General features: G+C 44.8%; 1 protein-coding gene across 2 annotated transcripts in view; it reads right to left on the bottom strand.

The window, feature by feature from the left end:
- LOC117000114 (serine/threonine-protein kinase TNNI3K) overlaps positions 1-16,798 on the bottom strand; it is a 28,600-nt gene extending 11,802 nt beyond the window's left edge. The window contains exons 1-15 of one of the 2 annotated variants that reach the window (XM_033067503.1): positions 16,649-16,798; positions 15,966-16,074; positions 14,473-14,558; positions 13,076-13,173; positions 11,322-11,432; positions 7,592-7,690; positions 7,141-7,279; positions 4,510-4,654; positions 4,328-4,432; positions 3,623-3,717; positions 2,861-3,010; positions 2,160-2,246; positions 1,331-1,387; positions 159-251; positions 16-73 (exon numbers count right to left, since the gene is read on the bottom strand). In XM_033067503.1, the coding sequence (XP_032923394.1) occupies positions 16-73; positions 159-251; positions 1,331-1,387; positions 2,160-2,246; positions 2,861-3,010; positions 3,623-3,717; positions 4,328-4,432; positions 4,510-4,654; positions 7,141-7,279; positions 7,592-7,690; positions 11,322-11,432; positions 13,076-13,173; positions 14,473-14,558; positions 15,966-16,074; positions 16,649-16,688 (1,472 nt within the window). In that variant the 5' untranslated portion in view covers positions 16,689-16,798. The remainder of the gene's footprint in view (positions 1-15; positions 74-158; positions 252-1,330; positions 1,388-2,159; positions 2,247-2,860; positions 3,011-3,622; positions 3,718-4,327; positions 4,433-4,509; positions 4,655-7,140; positions 7,280-7,591; positions 7,691-11,321; positions 11,433-13,075; positions 13,174-14,472; positions 14,559-15,965; positions 16,075-16,648) is intronic. The other variant, XM_033067502.1, reaches the window with a different exon arrangement.
- Between the last annotated feature and the right edge of the window lie 4,871 nt (positions 16,799-21,669).

Consider the following 21,669-nt stretch of genomic DNA (forward strand, 5'->3'; position numbering starts at 1 on the left):
GAAAGACAAACTGACCGCTTGATCGCAACGATTTTGTTCCTGCATCGCCCCTTGTAGACTTTTCCAAAAGACCCTAAAAGGGTTTAAAATAAATCAGCTCAAATGTGTTTGTCATGAACATCAGACATTTCAAGTGAGTGCACCTTCAGTCCCGGTACCTGAGCCGATAATCTCGTGGAACTCGATCTCAGAGAGCTGGAGGTGGAAGTGGGACGGCAAACCAGCCCGGAGCAGGAGCACATCGGCCTTTTCTGCACGAGAAATCCCACAGAGAAATCAAAGGAATCTGTGAGCATGGGCAGGCACAGCAGCCCTGAGCCTCAGCTCTCGCCCTGGAGAGCTGATTTTCCCTGGATGGACTGCTCAGCCAGCCACAGTGACAGACCATCCTCCAAGGTTCCCTTGGGTTCTCCTGGCTTCAGCCCCCGGCAGGACGAGCCAGTCCCACACTGGCCAGCTCTGCCTGGAGCAGGGATGTAGCACAGGGTTCCCTACATGCAGATTCCCCAGCACAGGGTTCCCTACATGCAGATTCCCCAGCACAGGGTTCCCTACATGCAGATTCCCCAGCACAGGGTTCCCTACACGCAGATTCCCCAGCACAGGGTTCCCTACACGCAGAATTCACCCCTCTGTGCAGCCAGGCTCATTGCTGCTCCTGGGGATGCTGCTCCAGACACCACTGGCTCTTGGTGACAGCTGGAATCTAAACTTTGCAACTAAATTTAGTTGTCAAATGTTTCCTTCTTGTGAATCTTTTTAGTTTGTTACTATAAAGTCTATCAGAATACTTCTAAGCAGAGCATTTTGATGCTGCTGTGTAAAGGATGTAAGGATTTGATTATATCCAGAGTGAACATTTAAAGTGGAAAATTGAAAGTACCACACACAAAAAAAGAGAAAATATCTTAAAATACCTTAAAATATTTATCTGAATGTGTCAGCTGTATTTGTTTCAGAGTAACACAAATTATTTTTGGACAGAATTTTTCTTATAAGAATAATTCAGACATTTCACGGTGTGACTAAATTATATTTATTTGCTTTCATGGAGTAGTGGGTATTTCATTAGTGCTACTTTACATCACAGTCTTTTCTCAAAGAAGTAAAAAAGAAGTATATATTTTTTAAAGTGAATGAAAACAAGGCAAATACAGGAATAATCATTATACTGAGCAACAAAACTAAGTGTATCGTTTCCTAAAATTATCCCAGGGAAATGGAACAGTATACCATAAAAAGCTCAGAATAATGAATCCTCTGTAGGCTGACAAACACATTGGGTAAAAGGACCACAAAAGTTCACGTTTTCCCTTGCCATTGCAAATACCTTTTGTCATGCTTTTAATCTTCCCTAGAGGGGACGGCACTGACACGTAGGAACCATCTGAAATAAAGAACAGAGTGACATCATGGAGCTAGTGACACCATAAGTGATGGTGCTGACAAATTCATGAGTCAGTGATGCCAGAAAGAATTAATAACAAAGGGTGAGAATTCAGATGAACACACCAGCACATCTGCTGGAGCTGCCTTGGGCTGGGGCACAGTTCATGTTCCTCACTGCACCAGGCTCAGCAGGCTGGGGCTGCTGCATGGCTGCAGCCACTCCTCAGAGGGACTCTGGAAATGGTGAGTGCCATGACAAGGATTAAAGGAATCTGTGCATGGCCAGGAAATGGTGAGTGCCATGACAAGGATTAAAGGAGTCTGTGCATGGCCAGGAAATGGTGAGTGCCGTGACAAGGATTAAAGGAATCTGTGTATGGTCAAAAAATGGTGAGTGCCATGACAAGGATTAAAGGAATTTGGGTATGGCCAAAAAATAGTGAGTGCCATGACAAGGATTAAAGGAATTTGGGTATGGCCAAAAAATGGTGAGTGCCTTGACAAGGATTAAAGGAATCTGGGTATGGCCAAAAAATGGTGAATGCCTTGACAAGGATTAAAGGAGTCTATGCATGGCCAGGAAATGGTGAGTGCCATGACAAGGATTAAAGGAATCTGTGTATGGCCAAAAAATGGTGAGTGCCACGACAAGGATTTTATTTGAGCCTCACAGGACTGACCCAAAGCTCTCTGACATGGGTGGAGCACTTGCAGAGATTTCAGCAGCCTTGGATCAGGCCCTTTGAATAAAATGGTTGCTCAGCCCATACCTCCTCCAGGCTGGGAGTATTCATTGCAGGGGGATTCATCCTGAGGTCTCTTGTAATGCTTCAGGAGGGTCACAATTGCATCGTGACCTAGGAAAGAAAGAGGAAATACAAGGTGACTCAAATTGCAGGTAACTCAAAGGACATTTAAAAAAATTAATAGAAATTCAGGGGATTTTAAAAAACGTAAAACATGCCTATAAAATATGCAAAGACACGATGATGTTAATCTAAACCTACTGTGATTCTTAATGGGAGCTGGCTGTACATGCAGGACAGGAACCAGGTACACAACAGGAACCATGGAAGATGCCTCACTTTGGCCCATGTTTGCAGGAATTCAGGATTACTGACTGATTCCTCCTTCCTCACCATGTTCAGCAATAAATGAGAACTGTGTGCATGGCAGAGGGGGAACAGCCTGCACAGGCTGCGTGTCTCCTGTTCCAGCAGCACAGAAACACTCCTTGAGTCTGTGCTGGGTTGAACTGGTGTTTGACAGAGCTCTGAGGCTGAGGGCTGGGGTTTGTCACCCTGCTGGATTGAACTGGGGTTTGACAGAGCTCTGAGGCTGAGGGCTGGGGTTTGTCACCCTTTGTGCCATTCCCTGGGGAGCTCTCTCTGCAGGCACTGCCAGCCTCTTGTGCAGCGTTGTCTCCTTCCGGCACAGCCTCTGTGGGTTTTGTAGCAGAACACCGAAATACCTTTCTCATAAGCCCACATCAAACAGGTCTGCTCATCCTTTTCTCCACTGGACCTGCTGGGATCACAGGCCACGAGGTTCATGTCAGCTCCGTTATCCAGCAGGAACTGCACGAGGCGGATGTGGCCATGGTAGCAGGCAGAGTGCAGCCCTGGAACAAAGAGAGGTGAGGGGAGCACAGCTGTCACGACATGGCAACAGGACTGCAGTGACAACTGAAAGTGCAAACTGATCTCCTCCATAAATAAATATGTTGTCAAAGAAAAAACTTGAGGCAAGAGGCGAAAATGAAACATTAAGGCTGCAAGAACCAATCTATTGCCTCTGCAGAATGTGCCATCCTTTACTCTGCCACCTGCAAAGCACGTTTAACAGTTCTGTATGTGAGAAAAAGCAAGTGTAAACAAAGGCAGCTGTGTGCAGTGGGGACAGGAAGGTGTGCAGCCCTTCAGACTCCACATTGCAGAAGCCCATCTCTTTGCAGAATAATTTCTAACACTACTTAGAAGCCTCAGCACAGGAGGAACAGTTGACACCAGGTTTTGTTACTCATACACATCCTACTGAGCCTGATACATCCTCACTGAAGTCATATCACTTCTATGCCTCCTGCAAAAATATTTCAGGAAAGCTGTGCTGTGTCTGAGAGGCGCTGGAATTACCCTGGGAATCCTGATGGTGAATGGCTTCCCAGTATTTTGGTGCTATATTGGTGCAATATTTTGGTGTACACCCTCACACACAGTAAGCATGGTGATGTTACCTGTGTGCCCATCTCTCCCCTGATGATTGATGCTCACAACATTCTGGTCAAGAAGAAACTTGACAAGTTCTATGTTCTTCCCATAGGTGCAAGCACTGCAGTAAAGGGAGTGGTGAGTGCTGTAGTCCATAAAAGAAGTACTTTGAGTAGCCAAAAATTTACAAAGACTTACACTGGGATAAAAATGCAGTAATAAAGCATCATTGGAAATGTGCAAATGCATGATTAATCCACCAGAGCATATTAACTTTTATTGTTTCAGAACCATTCAAATTATTGCTGAATCACCTGATCTTGCACAGCTGGGCAAACAGTCTGTGTTACAAAGTGCCTCCTAAACACCCTTTACAGAATTCCAGCACTCCAACCAAACCATGTTCTCACTCAGAGTACCTGGCTCCAGCAGACACCCAGGGGAGCAAACTCACCTCAGCTCCCAGACTGGACAAGGACAAGGACAAGGACAAGGACAAGGACAAGGACAAGGAGAGGAGCCCTTGGGCAGCCAGGTGCAGGTGAGCCTGAATTTCCCTGCCTGTTCTGCCTCTTCCTTCGTGCCCTGTCCTGTATCTCACTGCCCAAACTCACCTGATGCTCTGTCCCTCCTCCAGGTGAGGAGCTCACAAACTCCAGTTTGTAACTGTGGGAGCTGTGCTGTGTGCGGACAAGGGGAGCTCTGCTGGCAAAGGCATTGGGGCACCTCACCTGTGGAAAGCTGTTTCACTGAAGATATTTTCTTTAGTGAGACTTTCCGTTCCCGAGAGCTGAATTATTTCCTTGACCACGTCGAAGTTGCCGCTGTAGCAGGCGCTGGGGAGGAGGCAGGACAGGGGAGTCAGCAGGAGCAGCCCAGGAGCCCAGACCCACAGCAGTGCCCTGGCACTCACAGGTGCAGGGGGGTGTCCCCATAGATGTTCACCACGTGCGGCTGCACCTCGAAGCTGCTCTGCAGGAAGAACTTCACGATGTCGTGGTGCCCAAACCGGGAGCAGAAGTGCAGAGGAACGTGATCCTCGTTGTCCTGAGCGTTCACTGCCGGTTCGCCCAGAAAAGAACACAGAAAGGATTTCATCCCTAGCACAGCGTCTGGCGTTGTTTCAGATATTTAGCAGAATTTTAGGTGTTGTGTCTATCTGCATTTTGAAACCTCCTGGAAAATATTTGTGGATTTATTTGTTTAAAATTGAAATTTCTGTGACCTGTTGCCACCCACGCTCTGTGATCAAACCCACGTTGCTCTGTGCCACTCTCAAGGGGATTTTCTCAACTTGGGGCTTGGCTGCTTTCTTCCAGCTGCAAACTATTGAGTTTGTTATAAGTGCATGACATATTGCTGCTTTTCACAACTATTGGAATAAATGCTGGAATAAATATGTATGTTAAAATAGCTTTTCTGTATAAATATAACTTCTTTTCTAATAGCAAAAGTTAAAAATACTTTTTAAAAATAGTATGCTTAAACTACCCACTTAGTTAAAATAACAGCCCATAAACGTGTGATAAAAACCCTACAGCTAACACAACAATTATCAACACTCACCAACTACAAAAAGCCAAAACCACCACCCAAATTAAAAAATAATAAAAAAAAAATTAAAACCACCAGCCAAAAAACGCACATGCTCTAAAAAAACAAACCCAAAAAATAGCCATGCTAAATAGTTATCAAAAAAAGTTAAACTAATTAAACTATACATAAAAAACTATAAATATGCAACAAATTAATATATTGTAAAATGTATCTAAAAGAACATTCCAAACAGCCCTGAGCTCTTGGCAGCTTTCCAAGTACCAGGACGTTTTAACCCTTTACTTTATGTTTGTCTCCTATTATCTTTTTGTTAAACCTTTTAAATTTTACCAAAAATAAAACATGTTTTTCACAAGTCTTTTGAAGAAGCTTTCTATGAAGGAATCAGGAGTTACAAACAACCCTTAGAAAAAGCAATTTTGAAGCAAATGTCAGATAATGACAAGATCAGCAGGATGGGAAGGTCCAGGCAGCACAGACCTGCAGGCGTGTGCCAGCAGAAGGAGAATGCTGCGAGGGCAGGGGCACAGAGTGTCCTGGATCCTGATCTCGGGTGGAGTGCTGGGCAGTGCCAGCTCTCACAGAGCCCATCCAGGACAGGGCAGGGCTGGGCTGGGCTGGCACAGACACATCATGGTGAAAGGAACAGCTCAAGTCTGTGACCCCAATTACTGCTCTGCACTGAACAGTGACAAATTTATTCAGGTTCTTTCCTCAGTTCCTTTCATTCTGGGCACTAAAGGCTTTTCCTCTGCTGCTGCTTTTACAGCAAGTTTCAAAGTGTGCTGCTTTAAGAGCAAAAGCTTCCTGCTTCCAGTCTCCCTTTTTTTTTTCCTGTGCTGAAGATGATTCTGAGTTTAAAGAAAAGGACCTGAAATGGTGCCCCAGATTCTTTCCTTTTGGAATAAACTCCCTAACAGAGAGCAAACCTCCCACTGCCTTGTCATGATGAGAGAATGTCTCTTTTCCCCCCCTTTATTACAATTATATCAGCTCAGTGCACACACACTGAGGCTGAAACACCCTGAGCTCACTGCTGAAAACAGCACTCACAGAGCTGCCCATGCTGCTCCCCTCAAGCTTTTCCACTGCATGAGATGTGTGACTGCAGCAGGACTCAGAGAACACGGTGAATTCATGCATTAAACAGCAGCACGTTTCCAAGCAACGCACTGTTACTTCCCAAAAAATATTTCTGTCTCTTACTCCGAGGATAAGAAATGAATTTTTTAATAATTTGAAATTTGCTCAGGATTTCACAGACTCATAGAATGGTTGGGGTTGAAAGGGAACAGAGCAAGAGGAAGAACACAGCAGAACCACCAGCATTCGTCCCAGGAGAAAATATTTTAAGTATTGTATTTGTGCAGAATATAAGCATTGGAGTGCAGTGACATCAGTGTGAGGCCACCTGGACAAGGAGCTCCCACAGCACCTGAAGTGTGACACCTTTTGTGTCTGCCAGCCCAGCCAGTCTCCACACGGGCACTGCAGACAGAAAATGGCCCACACTGAGGAGTGGGAACCTTGTGGAGCATAATAAACCATGTGCTAAAAATTCCCCTTTTCTGTGAAACTCTGACTCCCATATGAATTATTTTAAATTACTTGCTGCATAATTTTGAGTTAAAACCCTTCTCCTGCTCCTCATTCACAAGTTCTCTGTGCATCTGAGTCACTTTGACCACAGGTCCCCATGACATGGCCACATTGCCTGGATCAATGTCTAATTAATGAGCCACCTGTATTTTAATCTGTATTTTGTTTTCTGCCCCTGTTTTTCACCTCTAACTTATTACTGTAAACAGAGTAAATGTGAGATAACAAACCAGCATAGTCAACCTAGGAAAAGTCTCCTACTGCTGTTTTCTTGTTTCAGCTGTCCAAAGATGACACACAGACACACGTACAAAGAATGTGTGTTAGGAAGCTAAGACTCTGTCTAGAAAACACAGTGTTAAAGATGATTTTAAATATCTTTTCTTACCATCAGCTTTGCTTCCCTCCTCCATCAAAAGCTTTGTGATGTTGAGAAAGCCTTTGGCAGCAGCCAGATGGAGAGGTCTGTCCCCCACCTCACCACTAGCATTCACATCAGCTCCAAACTTCAGTAAGAGGCGAGTTACCTAGATATTCCATTAGGATTAATTAAAATACCACATGCATAAATAAATAAATCAAACTTTGAGAAAACCAGATACAATATAGCACTGGGTAATACCATATGTGAGCATCTCTGTAAAGTTAGAACAGGGAGAAGAGACTCAATAGAAAACTCATTTTTAAGTTATGTGTCTATAAAAGTATTAAATTTTTCAAAAGCAGGAGCACATTCATTCTGAAAAATTAATTCTCTGTGGTGGCTGGACACCAGAGCTGAGTGACAGCCAGTGAAACAAAGGGACAGCCCAAAGGCAGGGCTGAGCCTGCCCGGTCACCTGCTCGTGGCCGCAGTAGGCAGCGATGTGCAGCGGGGTGAAGAACACGGCGTCCTGCACGTTCACAAAGGCCCCGTGCTGCAGCAGCAGGTCCACAGCCTGCAAGGAACCAGCAGCACAAAAACTCAGAATATACACTGGGTATAGCACATTCACATGAGCTCTGTGCTGCAGCAGCAGGTCCACAGCCTGCAAGGAACCAGCAGCACAAAATTCAATATACAACGGGGATATCACATTCATACAGGCTCTGTGCTGCAGCAGCAGATCCACGGCCTGCAAGGAACCAGCAGCACAAAAACTCAATATACAACGGGGTTATCACATTCATACAGGCTCTGTGCTGCAGCAGGAGATCCATGGCCTGCAAGGAACCAGCAGCACAAAACTCAATATACAATGGATATAGCACATTCATACAGGCTCTGTGCTGCAGCAGCAGGTCCACGGCCTGCAAGGAACCAGCAGCACAAAACTGAGAATATACACTGGGTATAGCACATTCACATGGGCTCTGTGCTGCAGCAGCAGATCCACGGCCTGCAAGGAACCAGCAGCACAAAACTCAATATACACTGGGGATATCACATTCATACAGGTTCTGTGCTGCAGCAGCAGGTCCACAGCCTGCAAGGAACCAGCAGCACAAAAACTCAATATACAACGGGGTTATCACATTCATACAGGCTCTGTGCTGCAGCAGCAGATCCACGGCCTGCAAGGAACCAGCAGCACAAAACTCAGAATATACAATGGGTATATCACATTCACATGGGCTCTGTGCTGCAGCAGCAGATCCACGGCCTGCAAGGAACCAGCAGCACAAAACTCAATATACAATGGGGATATGACATTCACATGGGCTCTGTGCTGCAGCAGATCCACGGTCGGCAAGGAACCAGCAGCACAAAAACTCAATATACAACGGGGTTATCACATTCATACAGGCCTCTGTGCTGCAGCAGCAGATCCACGGCCTGCAAGGAACCAGCAGCACAAAAACTCAATATACAATGGGCATAGCACATTCACATGGGGTCTGTGCTGCAGCAGCAGATCCACGGCCTGCAAGGAACCAGCAGCACAAAAACTCAATATACAACAGGGATGTCACATTCATACAGGTTCTGTGCTGCAGCAGGAGATCCACGGCCTGCAAGGAACCAAAACTCAATATACAATGGATATAGCACATTCATACAGGCTCTGTGCTGCAGCAGCAGATCCACGGCCTGCAAGGAACCAGCAGCACAAAAAGTCAGAAACACTGGGGATATATATATGTATATGTATATGTATATGTATGTGTATGTATATTTATATGTATATGTGTATGTATTTATATGTATATGTGTATGTGTATATGTATATGTGTATGTATATGTATATGTATTTGTATTTATATTTATATTTGTATTTATATTTATATTTATATTTATATTTATATTTATATGTATATGTATATGTATATGTATATGTATATGTATATACATGTGTCTATATATATATATGTATGTATATATGTATGTATATCTGTATATCGTATATCTGTATATCTGTATATATGTGTATATATGTATATATGTATATCTGTATGTCTGTATATATGTATATATTTGTATATATGTATATCTGTATATCTGTATATACGTATATATGTATACATGTGCTCAACTGGTAAAACAGGGCTTTGAAACCTCACGCCTTCAGTTTAAAAGAAATCAAACAGCTCCGAACAAACGAGCTGTGAAGGTGCAGAGCTGTGTACAGCATGTAGAAGTGATCAGCTTACAGTCCTCAATGTCACTGAAAATCAGTGTGCCACTAAAAAAAACTGATTTGTGAAGCAAGAGGCACAGAAATGGCTGTCTGGGTATTCTCAGAACAACCTTTAATTTTCTTTTAGCCATTTTGAACAAAGAGCTGTAAACACATCGGAGTTTTTAGAAGTGAAAAAGTCACACAAAATGAAAGATCTTTTAAATTTAAATGTGTGAAGGTAAATTGTCAAACATGGAGATTCCTTTGTATGTGAGAAGATAAGAGATCTTTGGCGTCAATAAATAACCCTAAGTGATTTATTTCAAATTTCTACTTCTTTTGGTCCTTCAGGAGCTCTATGTTTTTCTGGAAAGCTATGAACTCTCAAGAAATGCCTTTCTCCACAGCTCATGCAAAATTTAGATTCATCTAGAGGCTTTCAAGGTGGATCTCCAAGGTGAAAAAGTGTGCTGAGTGATGTGGATCCATCCCTGATGATGAGCATAAATCCAGGTGGGTTTTGACACATTTTCCAGGCTGGAGCGATGGCAGCCGTGCCTGCTGCCTTGTGATCTCCTGATAAATAGAATTTTGTGTGCTGTGCTAAGCAAACTCCACTCGAGTGTAAATGATGAGAGGAGTACAGAGACAGCCTTGATAGTCTCTCAGACAAGATACCTTTCTAGGAAAGAAAAAAGCAGTCTTAGAAAGCCCTGAAAACTGTCACAGGTATCACAAGTAGGAGGTTATGCTGGAGGGATGTGCAAGGCTAGAAATACTTCAGAAAATAAGGAGAAGAATAAAAAAAAAAAGATTTTTATCCTCAGGAGACAGGCAGTGACATGGCCAGGCTGCAGACAGAGCAGCCCAAAGGCAGCCACAGCATCCCAGGGCTCACACAGCACAGCCTGCACAAGGGGAGATGCTGCTCCCCTTCTCCTTGTACAGCCACATTTCAAAACAATACCTCAAACTGGTGTACAACAGTCTCACTTAGGAATTTTTCCTAAAATTCTCGTACAAAAGGTTTATTCAGAAGTGTTTTGAACACTCAAGCAAATGATGTTCACTTCAAAGACAATTAAAGAAGTCACTCTGAAGGTTCGAAGGAGCCAACAAAAAACCCACAAGACAGACACAAGGACTTTGTGTTTTGGGAAAGGGCAAGGGGTAAAAACTTGTCCTTATAAGGGGGGGGTGGTTGAAAAAATTATTCCATGTTTCCATGGATATTAATGAAATTGTGGACAAAACAAGCTACTTTGCCTTTGCAGAGGAACTTCTAAGCTGACTGAAAATTTCACAGCTATATAAAGAAGGAAAGTGAGGGCCTGGACTATAAATCCTTGGTTCCTAGAGCAGCAGATGAACCAAATGAGTTATATATTTATTTATGGAGATGCTTGTGATGCAGAGCTGATCCTTCTCCCAAGGAAGAAATAAGGACTACTAGCAGTTTATTTCTTATGGAGTAAATAGACTCGTCCTTGTTGGACCTCCATAGCCCCAGCAGGTGCTCAGGACGTGGAGCAATAGCAGGTCTGCCTTTGGCATTTAGCAAAAAGCCAGATTTTGAAATCATGTGAAACCCCAGAGTGCTCAGAGATCCCCTGTACTGTCCACAGGGGAGACATTAAATATCTGTGAATGAGAGCATCCAGAGCCAGGGCTCAGGTTAACAGCCCCACCATCATTCTGCACAGAACTGTTAGAATCAAACAATCCTCGAGGCTGGAAAAGATCCCCAAGACCTATCAACTCCAGGCTTTTATCTCTGTCTTTTGTGCACGTTTGTTCAGTGTAAAAATAAACACACAGATGTGATCTTCCCAAAGTGCAGAAAAAAATTTAAACAAAATCCAGCTGTACGTAACCAGCTCTGAATGCTGTTTGGAAGGGACCGAAGTGGAGCAGAATGAGCTGCCCGTGTCTCACTCCCCTCTCCCGGTGCCCACAGCCAGACCCGTACCTGGTGGTGGCCGGCGATGGAGGCGACGTGCAGGGCGGTCAGAGCCCCGTAGCCAACCTGCTGGATGTCAGCCCCGCCGTGCAGCAGCGCCGAGAGCAGCTCCGGCTGGTCCTGGAACGGGAGCCGCCATCAGCGGTGGGACGGGATCACGGGGAGGGGATCAACCAAATAATCCCTGGGATCACACGGGATGGGATCACATGGGATGGGATCAACCATATCATCCCTGGGATCACACAAACAGGGATCACACGGGACGGGATCACAGGGACGGGATCAACCAAATAATCCCTGGGATCACGGGGACGGGATCAACCAAATAATCCCTGGGATCAACCAAATAATCCCTGGGATCACACAGGGACGGGATCACAGGGACGGGATCACAGGGATGGGATCACAGGGACAGGGATCAACCAAATAATCCCTGGGATCACAGGGACGGGATCAACCAAATAATCCCTGGGATCACACGGGATGGGATCAACCAAATAATCCCTGGGATCAATCACATCATCCCTGGGATCACAGGGATGGGATCACAGGGACGGGATCACAGGGACAGAGATCAAAGGGACGGGATCACGGGGATGGGATCACAGGGACGGGATCACAGGGATGGGATCAACCACATCCCTGGGATCACAGGGACAGGATCACAGGGATGGGATCAACCACATCCCTGGGATCACAGGGACAGGGATCACTCAGGGATCACAAGGACAGGATCACAGGGACGGGATCACAGGGACAGAGATCAACCACATCATCCCTGGGATCAACCACACCCCTGGGATCACAGGGACAGGGATCACAGGGACAGGGATCACTCAGGGATCACAGGGACAGGGATCACAGGGACACGGATCAACCACATCATCCCTGGGATCACGGAGACAGGGTTCACAGGGACGAGATCACGGGGACAGGGATCACAGGGACAGGGATCACAGGGACGGGATCACGGGGACGGGATCAACCAAATCATTCCTGGGATCACTCGGGATGGGATCACACGGGATGGGATCACAGGGACAGGGATCAAAGGGACGGGATCACTCGGGATGGGATCACGGGGACAGGGATCAACCACATCATCCCTGGGATCACGGGGACAGGATCACACGGGATGGGATCAAAGGGACGAGATCACAGGGACAGGATCACAGGGACAGGGATCACAGGGATGGGATCACAGGGACAGGGATCAACCAAATCATCCCTGGGATCACACAGACAGGGATCACATGGACAGGGATCACACAGGCAGTGATCAACCACATCCCTGGGACAGGGATCCATCCCCATGGTCCCAGGGACACAGCTCCCAGCTGAGGGGAGCAGCCCAGCCCGGGCTCTCTGGCTGTGACACCCAGAGGGACCAGGTGGGACCAGGGGCTGCGAGGGCCAGGAGAGGCTGGGCAAGGCTGGCCCGGGGACCAGGTGTCTCCTGTGCTAGACTGAGCCTGGGTGTCAAAAAAGGCTCCATCCTGATTGTTTTGGCGGCTCTGGACAACTCCTGGATCTTGAGCTGCACTGGGTGTCCCCATCAGTAATCCCAAAGCTGTATCCTACCCCACTGCAAAAGCTGATTGCTGTGCATGGGCTCTTTATGGGGCATTTTCCTATACACCACAAATGTGAAATTTATATTTTCACCAGGAATAATGACTAGAGAGCTCACCTAGGCAGTTCGGACAAATCAGTGGCTCAGTTCTGATTTCCTGGCATCAACTTTATTTAAAATAATTTACCTTATAAGCTGCCAAGTGCAGAGCTGTAAATCCATTTCTCGTTAGTCTGGATGGGCGCAGCCCTTTCAGCATGAGAGTTCTGATGTGTGATTTGTTGCCTTTAGAGAGGAAAGTGGAAAAAAAGTCAGTTACAGGAAAGAACATGCAGATGAGGTGAGAAGTTGCTGTGTGAGTTTGAAAGCAGGGAAATAGATACCTCGACTGCTGACCTGAGGCAAGTAATTAAATACATCTTGTGAAACTTTGAAATTGTGAGGTTGGTGGAAATATCTCATTGGCCAGGACAGCTGTGGGTCTGGCCACACAACAGCTCACTGTTTGTTCACACTTTAATGAGGATTTGGGAAGGGTAGCTGAGCTTCCAGAGAAGCAAACTCCTCTTAATAATAGTTGTAAAAACTATTAGTAAAAAAAAATAAAATTCCATAATAATCAAATCTCCATCCTCCCAACTGACTAATCACTATAAAATCAAGGTTGCAAAAAAACTGTTTCTTGTATAAAAATTGCCATAAACTTAAAAAAAAAAGTCTCCTCTTCCAAGTAAATTAATAAAAGAGTATTTTAGAAATAGTAAACTAACTAAATTGTCTCTATAGGTAGTTGGTGTGAAAAAAAATAAGGTGTGGAGAAAAAAAAAAAATTTTGTTCTGATTCTTATTATTTTTCCTCATAGTTTCTAATAATAAAAGTTTTCTTTGTACATTAAGGGTACATTATTTTGCCCTCCTCCTAATCATATCTCACAACAAAAAACAAATAAACAATTGTGGTCAGTACACTAGCAATTTATCTGATGGGAAACCCACAACGTGAGTTAGTGTGTTCAGCACAGAGTTCAAATGCAGAGCAGTAGCAGCAACAGCAATAATCAAACACACAAAGTTCAAATGCAGAGCAGCAGCAGCAACAGCAGTAATCAAACACAAAGTTCAGTTGTAGAGCAGCAGCAGCAGCAGCAGCAGCAGCAGCAATCAAACACACAAAGTTCAAATGCAGAGCAGCAGCAATAATCAAACACACAAGGTACAGTTGCAGAGCTGCAGCAGCAGCAATAATCAAACACACAAAGTTCAGCTCCAGAGCAGCAGCAGCAGCAGCAGTAGCAGCAATCAAACACACAAAGTTCAAATTGCAGAGCAGCAGCAGCAGCAATAATCAAACACACAAAGTTCAAATGCAGAGCAGCAGCAGCAGCAGTAGCAATATTCAAACACACAAAGTTCAGCTCCAGAGCTGCAGCAGCAGCAGCAATCAAACACACAAGGCTGAGCCCCAGAGCAGCAGCAGCAGCAGCAATAATCAAACACACAAAGTTCAGCTCCAGAGCTGCAGCAGCAGCAATCAAACACACAAGGCCGAGCCCCAGAGCAGCAGCAGCAGCTCCGGACACGAACCCCCGCAGAGGCAGCAGAGGTGCAGCAGCGAGAGCCCGTTCTCGGTGCGGTAACTCAGGTTCACCCTGCAGAACGCCTCCTCCGAGCTGCAAAGGAACCACAGTCACTGCTCCTGCTCTAAGGGACACAGGGCACACAAATATCACTGAAATCCTTTTGGGACACCAGGCTGGGTTTATACCCAGTTTACAGTCTGTACATCTAGAAATACTTTACTGCTACCAGGCTGAGTGGTCCAGATTTATTGTTTATTTATTGTTTCCTGTGAGAAACCCTGCTACGCAATCACAATAAATACATCTATACAATATATACATCTATACAATATACAAATCTATATAATACATCTAATATGTATCTAAATTAAGGGAAATAAGAGGAAACACTCTTAAAAAAAATAAACAATCCATACAAACTCAGCTTCTGTATTATTGCAATATAGCTAAGAAGTATTTTTAAAATGTGTGTATTGATTTTAAAATGGCGAGTAGGACATGCATAGAGCAGGGGCTGTCTTGTTAAATGAAAGGAATAACCAGGAAAAGCCTATCCCAAAGTGAGTTTATACTCCCCAAATGAGATCACAGGGACAGTGATCACTGTGGGTGCTTACAGCTGTTAAATTGGACAATACTTGCACATTTCAACTCCTGTCCTCGAGCCTTGTGGGCTTCCTTCAGCTCAGACTGATTTGTTACTGATCCATCAAGTGCTCTAAGTGGTTCCATTTATTGGAAACTAAACACACCCACAGTTAATATTTCTTGGAGAATTGCAATTCTGGTCTGCCCACAGAAGTTTGGGATTTTCCATCCAGTGTCAGCACATCCATGATGCTGGGATTAGTGTAACTATAAACCCACCCTGAGGTAGCAGCAACCATTAAATGTTTTAATAAGTCACAAAAAAAAAAGTTTCAGTTTTTTTATTAACTCATTCCCAGGCTGCACTGGAGCTTTGCAGGTAATTACTGAGCTGGTGAGCCTGAGTGTCAGCAGGTGCTGTCTCCAGAAAAGCAGTGCAGTCCCAACTCTGAATGCACTGCTGCACTGCACTGCTGCAATTAATGCCTGCAACGCACTGCTGGAATGCACTGCTGCAACACACAGCTGCAATTCACGGCTGCAATGCACTGCTGCACTGCACGGCTGCTGTGCGCACACAGGCACACTTCAGCAACATTCCTGGCTGCAGAAACACATCAGCAGAACTGGGGAGTGCACAGCAAAACCAGACCCTGTACTAGAGCTGATTATGTTACAGAAGTACATAGGTACTCATTGTAAAATCCTGGCATTAATCAGCAGCAGTCACTAATTCTGGTGCTGGGCTGTGGGGCTCTGCCCAGCGCTGCAGTCACTAATTCCCAAAAATAGACAGGAGGAACAGGCATTACATCCATGAGAAACTGTCCCCACGGAACACCTGAGACATGTTTGATGGCAAACAGCCATTGTAAGGAAATCAATAAACAGATTCACAGAGTATTTCACCTGAAAACATGCTTCAGCTCTGCCAGCTCCTTCTCCTTGATTCGCAGGTCGTCCTCCAGCCGCTCCGTGACTGTGGCATAGGATTCACTGACTTTCTTCTTCCATTCATCTGCAACAAAAACTCCTAACTGATGAAACACTTCACAGCACAGAAATCACCATGCTCCAGTAACCAAAACACTTGATTTTTAAACATCCAACTGTACAACTTCGTATATATTCCTATTAAAGTTTAAAATATTACAGTTATTAAATTGTTCTTGCTGTGGCAAATTCAAGGATTTCAGGGACACTGTGTATGTATGAATCCTTACCAGAAATATTTTAATATTAAATAATATTTAAGAGAAAACTTAAAGCTCAGGTTACATTTGTTAGCTCTTTTTTCCTCAACAGACACACAGCAGAAAAAGGTTGGAGATTTAAACGTTTCTCTCATGAAGTATGGGTTAAATCAACTTAGTATACAAGTCATTATGATCTTACATAATTGCCCAAATAAATCTAGCTTAGCAGCTTTTTTGGCATGTCTCCTTTCACAGCCTGCATCTGGGTTAAGTCAAGAACAATACCTGAGCCTTGAACTCAAGAGCAAAGCAGGAATGAGTTATCTCCTGAAATAGCATTTGCTCCTTGCCGATGGATGGACGGCACATCGCCTGTAAAAAAGTGACGTTAGTTACCCGTGCAAGTCTGGGTTGGTCTAGATTTATAATTTCCCATTTGTCCAATATATCTTCTTTGTTTCAGCAAAGTTCTTGCAGTAATATGATTCCTGTTCAGGGGCAGTGACAGTCCTGCTGAAAAATACTTGTGATAGTCTCTGGCTAAAAATAAACACAGTGCCAAGAGGAATGTCATGCAACAATAGCCCGTGCTGTCCACCGGGCTAAAGTCACAGGAACACCCACTCAGCTGCTGGAAAATCTGCTGCTCGTTCCCAAACACCTGCCTGCATCTCCTGAACTCCTACAGCCTGTGGGAAGGGCAACTGGGGAAGTGATAATTTGGCAGCTTGCTACCGATTTTGTAGAGAAAAGGGAATTTAGGCAGCGGAGTCCCTGAGTTCTGTGAGGGTCCCAAGGAGTTCAGGGGTCCCTAAGGAGTTCAGGGGATTCCCAAGGAGTTCAGGGGTCCCTAGGGAGTGCAGGGGGTCCCCAAGGAGTTCAGGGGGTTCTCAAGGAGTTCAGGGGTCCCCGAGAGGTCACCCCTCAGAGAGGCCAGGGGTGATTGCAGCTCACAACCCCTGACACAGGGGGTGGCACTGGCAGCAGCTGAGTATGGCACTCAGGAAGGGCAGGATATAATTCAAAGTGAAATGCAAATATACACATAAATATTTATATCTATGTATTTAAGGTGTGGTGATTGACCTTGGCAACTGTTGTGTGTGTGAGTTCTCACCCCAGTGAAGGATCTCAGGCAAGCAGACACGTTAATAGAACACCCATCCCTAAAACCTCCTGCTTGCTGCATCCCACTGCAACAACCTCGCTGCCTTGGCAGCTCCTGGCACTGCAGCCTGTCCCTTTACTTGCACAAATTTACATACAAATCCAAGGATATATTTCACAAGAGCTGTGACATGGTATCCTGAGATGTTTGACCAATGATTTGATCAACCCTAACCCACATCCAGTCACCAAACAACTGGGAGAGCTGAGCTTTTAAATGTCATTCCCCAGAAGGTTTACAGGGGTAAGTCTTTTGAATTATCTTTATTTCAAATTGATCAGAACATATCCACAATTAACATATACCCACACTTATAATTTACTTGAAGAAGCTGTAAGTTGTTCCCATAAACTTCATTGCCATTCTGGTGACATTCAGGTATGTCCCAGGAAATGCAAAGGGTGCTAAAAACAAAGAGGTGTTTTCAAGAAGAAAGCAGAGCTCTGTGGCCCTTGGAAGGGAGCAGAGTGTGCACTGTGTACAGTGTTTGCAGTGTGTGCAGTGTTTATTTGCAGTGTTTGCAGTGTGTGCAGTGTGTGCAGTGTCTGCAGTGTGCGCAGTGTTTATTTGCAGTGTGTGCAGTGTTTGCAGTGTGTGCAGTGTGTGCACTGTTTGTTTGCAGTGTTTGCAGTGTTTGCAGTGTGTGCAGTGTGTGCACTGTTTGTCTGCAGTGTGTGCAGTGTTTGCAGTGTTTGCAGTGTGTGCAGTGTTTGCAGTGTTTGCAGTGTGTGCAGTGTTTGCAGTGTGTGCAGTGTTTATTTGCAGTGTGTGCAGTGTGTGCACTGTTTGTTTGCAGTGTGTGCAGTGTGTGCAGTGTGTGCAGTGTGTGCAGTGTGTGCAGTGTGTGCAGTGTTTGTAGTGTTTGCAGTGTGTGCAGTGCGTGCAGCGTTTGCAGCGTTTATTTGCAGTGTGTGCAGTGTGTGCAGAGTTTGTTTGCAGTGTTTGCAGTGTTTATTTGCAGTGTGTGCAGTGTGTGCGGAGTTTGTTTGCAGTGTTTGCAGTGTTTATTTGCAGTGTGTGCAGTGTGTGCGGAGTTTGTTTGCAGTGTTTGCAGTGTTTACAGTAGCAGCACATGGACAGAGTGCACAGCAGCACCGTGCTGTTATTTCTGCTCTCACAGAATGAGAGAGGTCTTTGCAAGGAGGCTCCAGTGAGAGAGCAAAAAACAAATCTCTGGCATCAGAGAAGAGCTTTGGGAACGAGAAGGGGCTGTAACCTCTGAGCTGGAGCAAAAGCACGAACAAGGCACGAACATTGCTCTGCAGATCCAGCTGATCCTCGGAGCTCCCCTCCTCTCACCAGCTCCCCAAATCCTTCTGGCACAGATCCCTCTCAGCTGCTCATTTTTATTTCAACTGCCTTCCCTCGAGCTCTTTGTCAAGTGGCCAGTCTCTCAGATTGCAGTTTGCTGCACCAGAGGTCACTGGAACATCCTCTCAGGTTTCAGCAGAGCACAGACAGCAGGGCTGAACTCCGCTGGTCACGGCGCCTGCGCGAGGCGTTCGGGGAAATCACTGCAGTCATGTTCATTATGAGCCCTATTATTGTACTACACAGCCAAACTAATTCAATAAAGAAAGCCGACATGAAAGAAATCATTAAAAGCTCATCTTGAGTTTGTTTGAGATTGTACCAGCCTGAATTGCATTTCAGGACAGCTGGAGCCAGGCAATGATCTAGAGGACATACAACATTGCACCCGTCTGGGGATCTCTGAGAGGATCTACCAAAAGCAAACTCCAGGTTTCAGCAGATGACTCCCACCTGCAGAGATCCTGGCACTCTCATGGCTGCATCTTCATCACTCAGACTGCAGGGAGATCATGGGCCAGGATGCTGTGATGGACTTGTTTTAGGAACTGGAAATTACTGACCTTGCTGTGGAGTTTTACTGGGTGGCCTTGCACAGTTTCCCAGTTTCCTTGGGACACACTTATCCCAGCTGGCTGCATGAGAAAATTGTTGTCATCTACATGAACAGCAGACTGTGGCATACAAAGACTACCTGGAGTTGTAAAAGCAATACAGATAAAGTACATACATGGACTGGATACATCAGCCTTGCGTTATTGTTGTCAGGAAGGCTCTGCTCTGCAGGCTTTTTGATCTCAGGAAGGTGTACTCACACTGCAACACGGCCCTTGCTCTAAGGACTGCAGTTTGTTACACCTGAAAACGTACACATTTCATAAATAGCTGCAGTGCAGAGAACTGTAGGATCAAAGAAGTATTTGGATTGAAAAAAGCCTTCCCAGACCCTCAAGTCAAACCATTTCCCTGGCACTGCCAAGGCCATCACTAACCTCTGTCTCCAAGTGTCACACCCATGGGCTTTCAAATCCCTCCATATGGGAAAATAATTAATATGGCTTTCTACAAGTAAAAGACATATTGCAATGTTCCTCATAACCTTTTACATTAAACCTGTTTGCAGTTCAAAAATGAAGAGTGGTACACCACCAGATATTCCCATTCCTGTGGAGTAAATCCATTAAACCTGCTGATGCTACCCAGGGCTAATACTGACCGAAATCTGCCTTTTCAGATTGAGATAAAAATGTTCAGTGAGAGGAGAGCACTGGGTGACACACCGACTGAAAGCAGTGCAATGGTTCTTACCTGGTAAATCTGTGCTTATTCCCTTACAACAGATTTCTTTTTTTCAGTAAAACCTTTGCCCCAAGAGCTGACCTGGGAGCAGCTGTGCTGGTCCATGGCTACCACCAGGATGACTCCTTTTTTTTGTCTTGGAATTCACACTGCTCCCTAAGCCACAGCAGCTGCTGCTGGCCCAACCCACCACAACCTTTCCCACAAGTTGTTCCATCACTGCTTTTCCTCATTCTCTTTTTTCCCAATACTTATGTGCCAGAAACAAACTCACTTCCTATGTTTATCCAGTTTGCTTTACTAATGAAATCAATACCTGGTACTCAGGGAATTCAGAACAAATGCAATTGTAATAATTCAAATTTCCCTGTCACCAAACACTCAGAGAACTCGCCAGGCGAGTCTGGTCTCCAACTCAAGATGCAAAGTCTGTGTCAAACATGTTTCTCCTAAAATCTTTAGTGTAACAACAGATGAATAAATCAAACAGGATGATATACAAATGACAACTCCATGCTCTATGACTACTTCCACTTTGTGACTTAAAGCATTTATCTTGGCCTTGAGTGTTCCCAAACCTGTGGCTTCCATCGTTTAACCACATTAACAACATTTCATACTGACTTTTAGACCCACTAATATTTCATACTGACTTTTAGACCTCTATTTGCTCAGAAATTTTTATTCCTTTGAAGTCAACTCCAGCCATTCCCAACCCCCATGTACAACTTCTCTGTATTTGCTCTTGGCAGGTTTATTAACGAAGAAGAAACCTAGTGCAGGTTAAAGCAGGGTGGGTAATGCTCAGGGGATGTTACTCTGCTGCCTCGTAGGTGGCATAAGAAAGGTGCCATTTGGGATTTCAGTCAGCAGGGAGATAAACACTGTCATCATGAGACACTAAATAAAACAGGAAACCCCACAGAGACATCCAAGAGAAAAAGATGCACCATGTTTACAGCCAAATCACGCTGACACTGCAAACTCCTAAAACCAGCAGAGCTGTCTGTCTGGAGCTGGATCTTGGGCATCTAAACTAGAAACAGGAGGACTCAATAGTAACTTTATTTGCAGAAGGGGAGAAGGGGCAGAGTTTCTCAAGATACACACTGTGGTGCCACTCATAACAAACCCCTCTGGTTTGTGCTCTGCTCTATCAAAGACAGCAAGGACTGCAGGAGCTCAGTGTGGAGAAATACAAAATGCTGCTTTTTCCATGGCACACATCAGAGCTGGCAGCTTCTCCATCACACTGCACTGCCAGCCTCCAGCACTACCAGTAAAAAATAAATTAGTACTCTGAGTCACAAGGGGAAGAATAATGTCTCATGCCAATCATTTTTCCTCTGATGAAAACCAGGAAGGGATAAAAAAGTTGCAAAACAGAAGAGAAAAATTTATTAATGCCTAAGACAACATCTTGAATTAAAAGCACTTTTAATCCTTTTACCTCTACCTAACTGAAACTGTATTATAAAATGGCAGCATGAAAAGAGAGAAACTTAAGTTGTATTATTCCATGTTGCTGGCACTAATATTCTACCCTTTAAAGGCTTTTAAAGCAGTTTTCAGCCAAATTGACAATTATTTTTTTCTGTATCATATCCTAACTGACAAAGACTACAAGACATAACATGCA

Source organism: Catharus ustulatus, chromosome 9 (assembly GCF_009819885.2).
Source record: "Catharus ustulatus isolate bCatUst1 chromosome 9, bCatUst1.pri.v2, whole genome shotgun sequence".
NCBI lineage: Eukaryota > Metazoa > Chordata > Aves > Passeriformes > Turdidae > Catharus > Catharus ustulatus.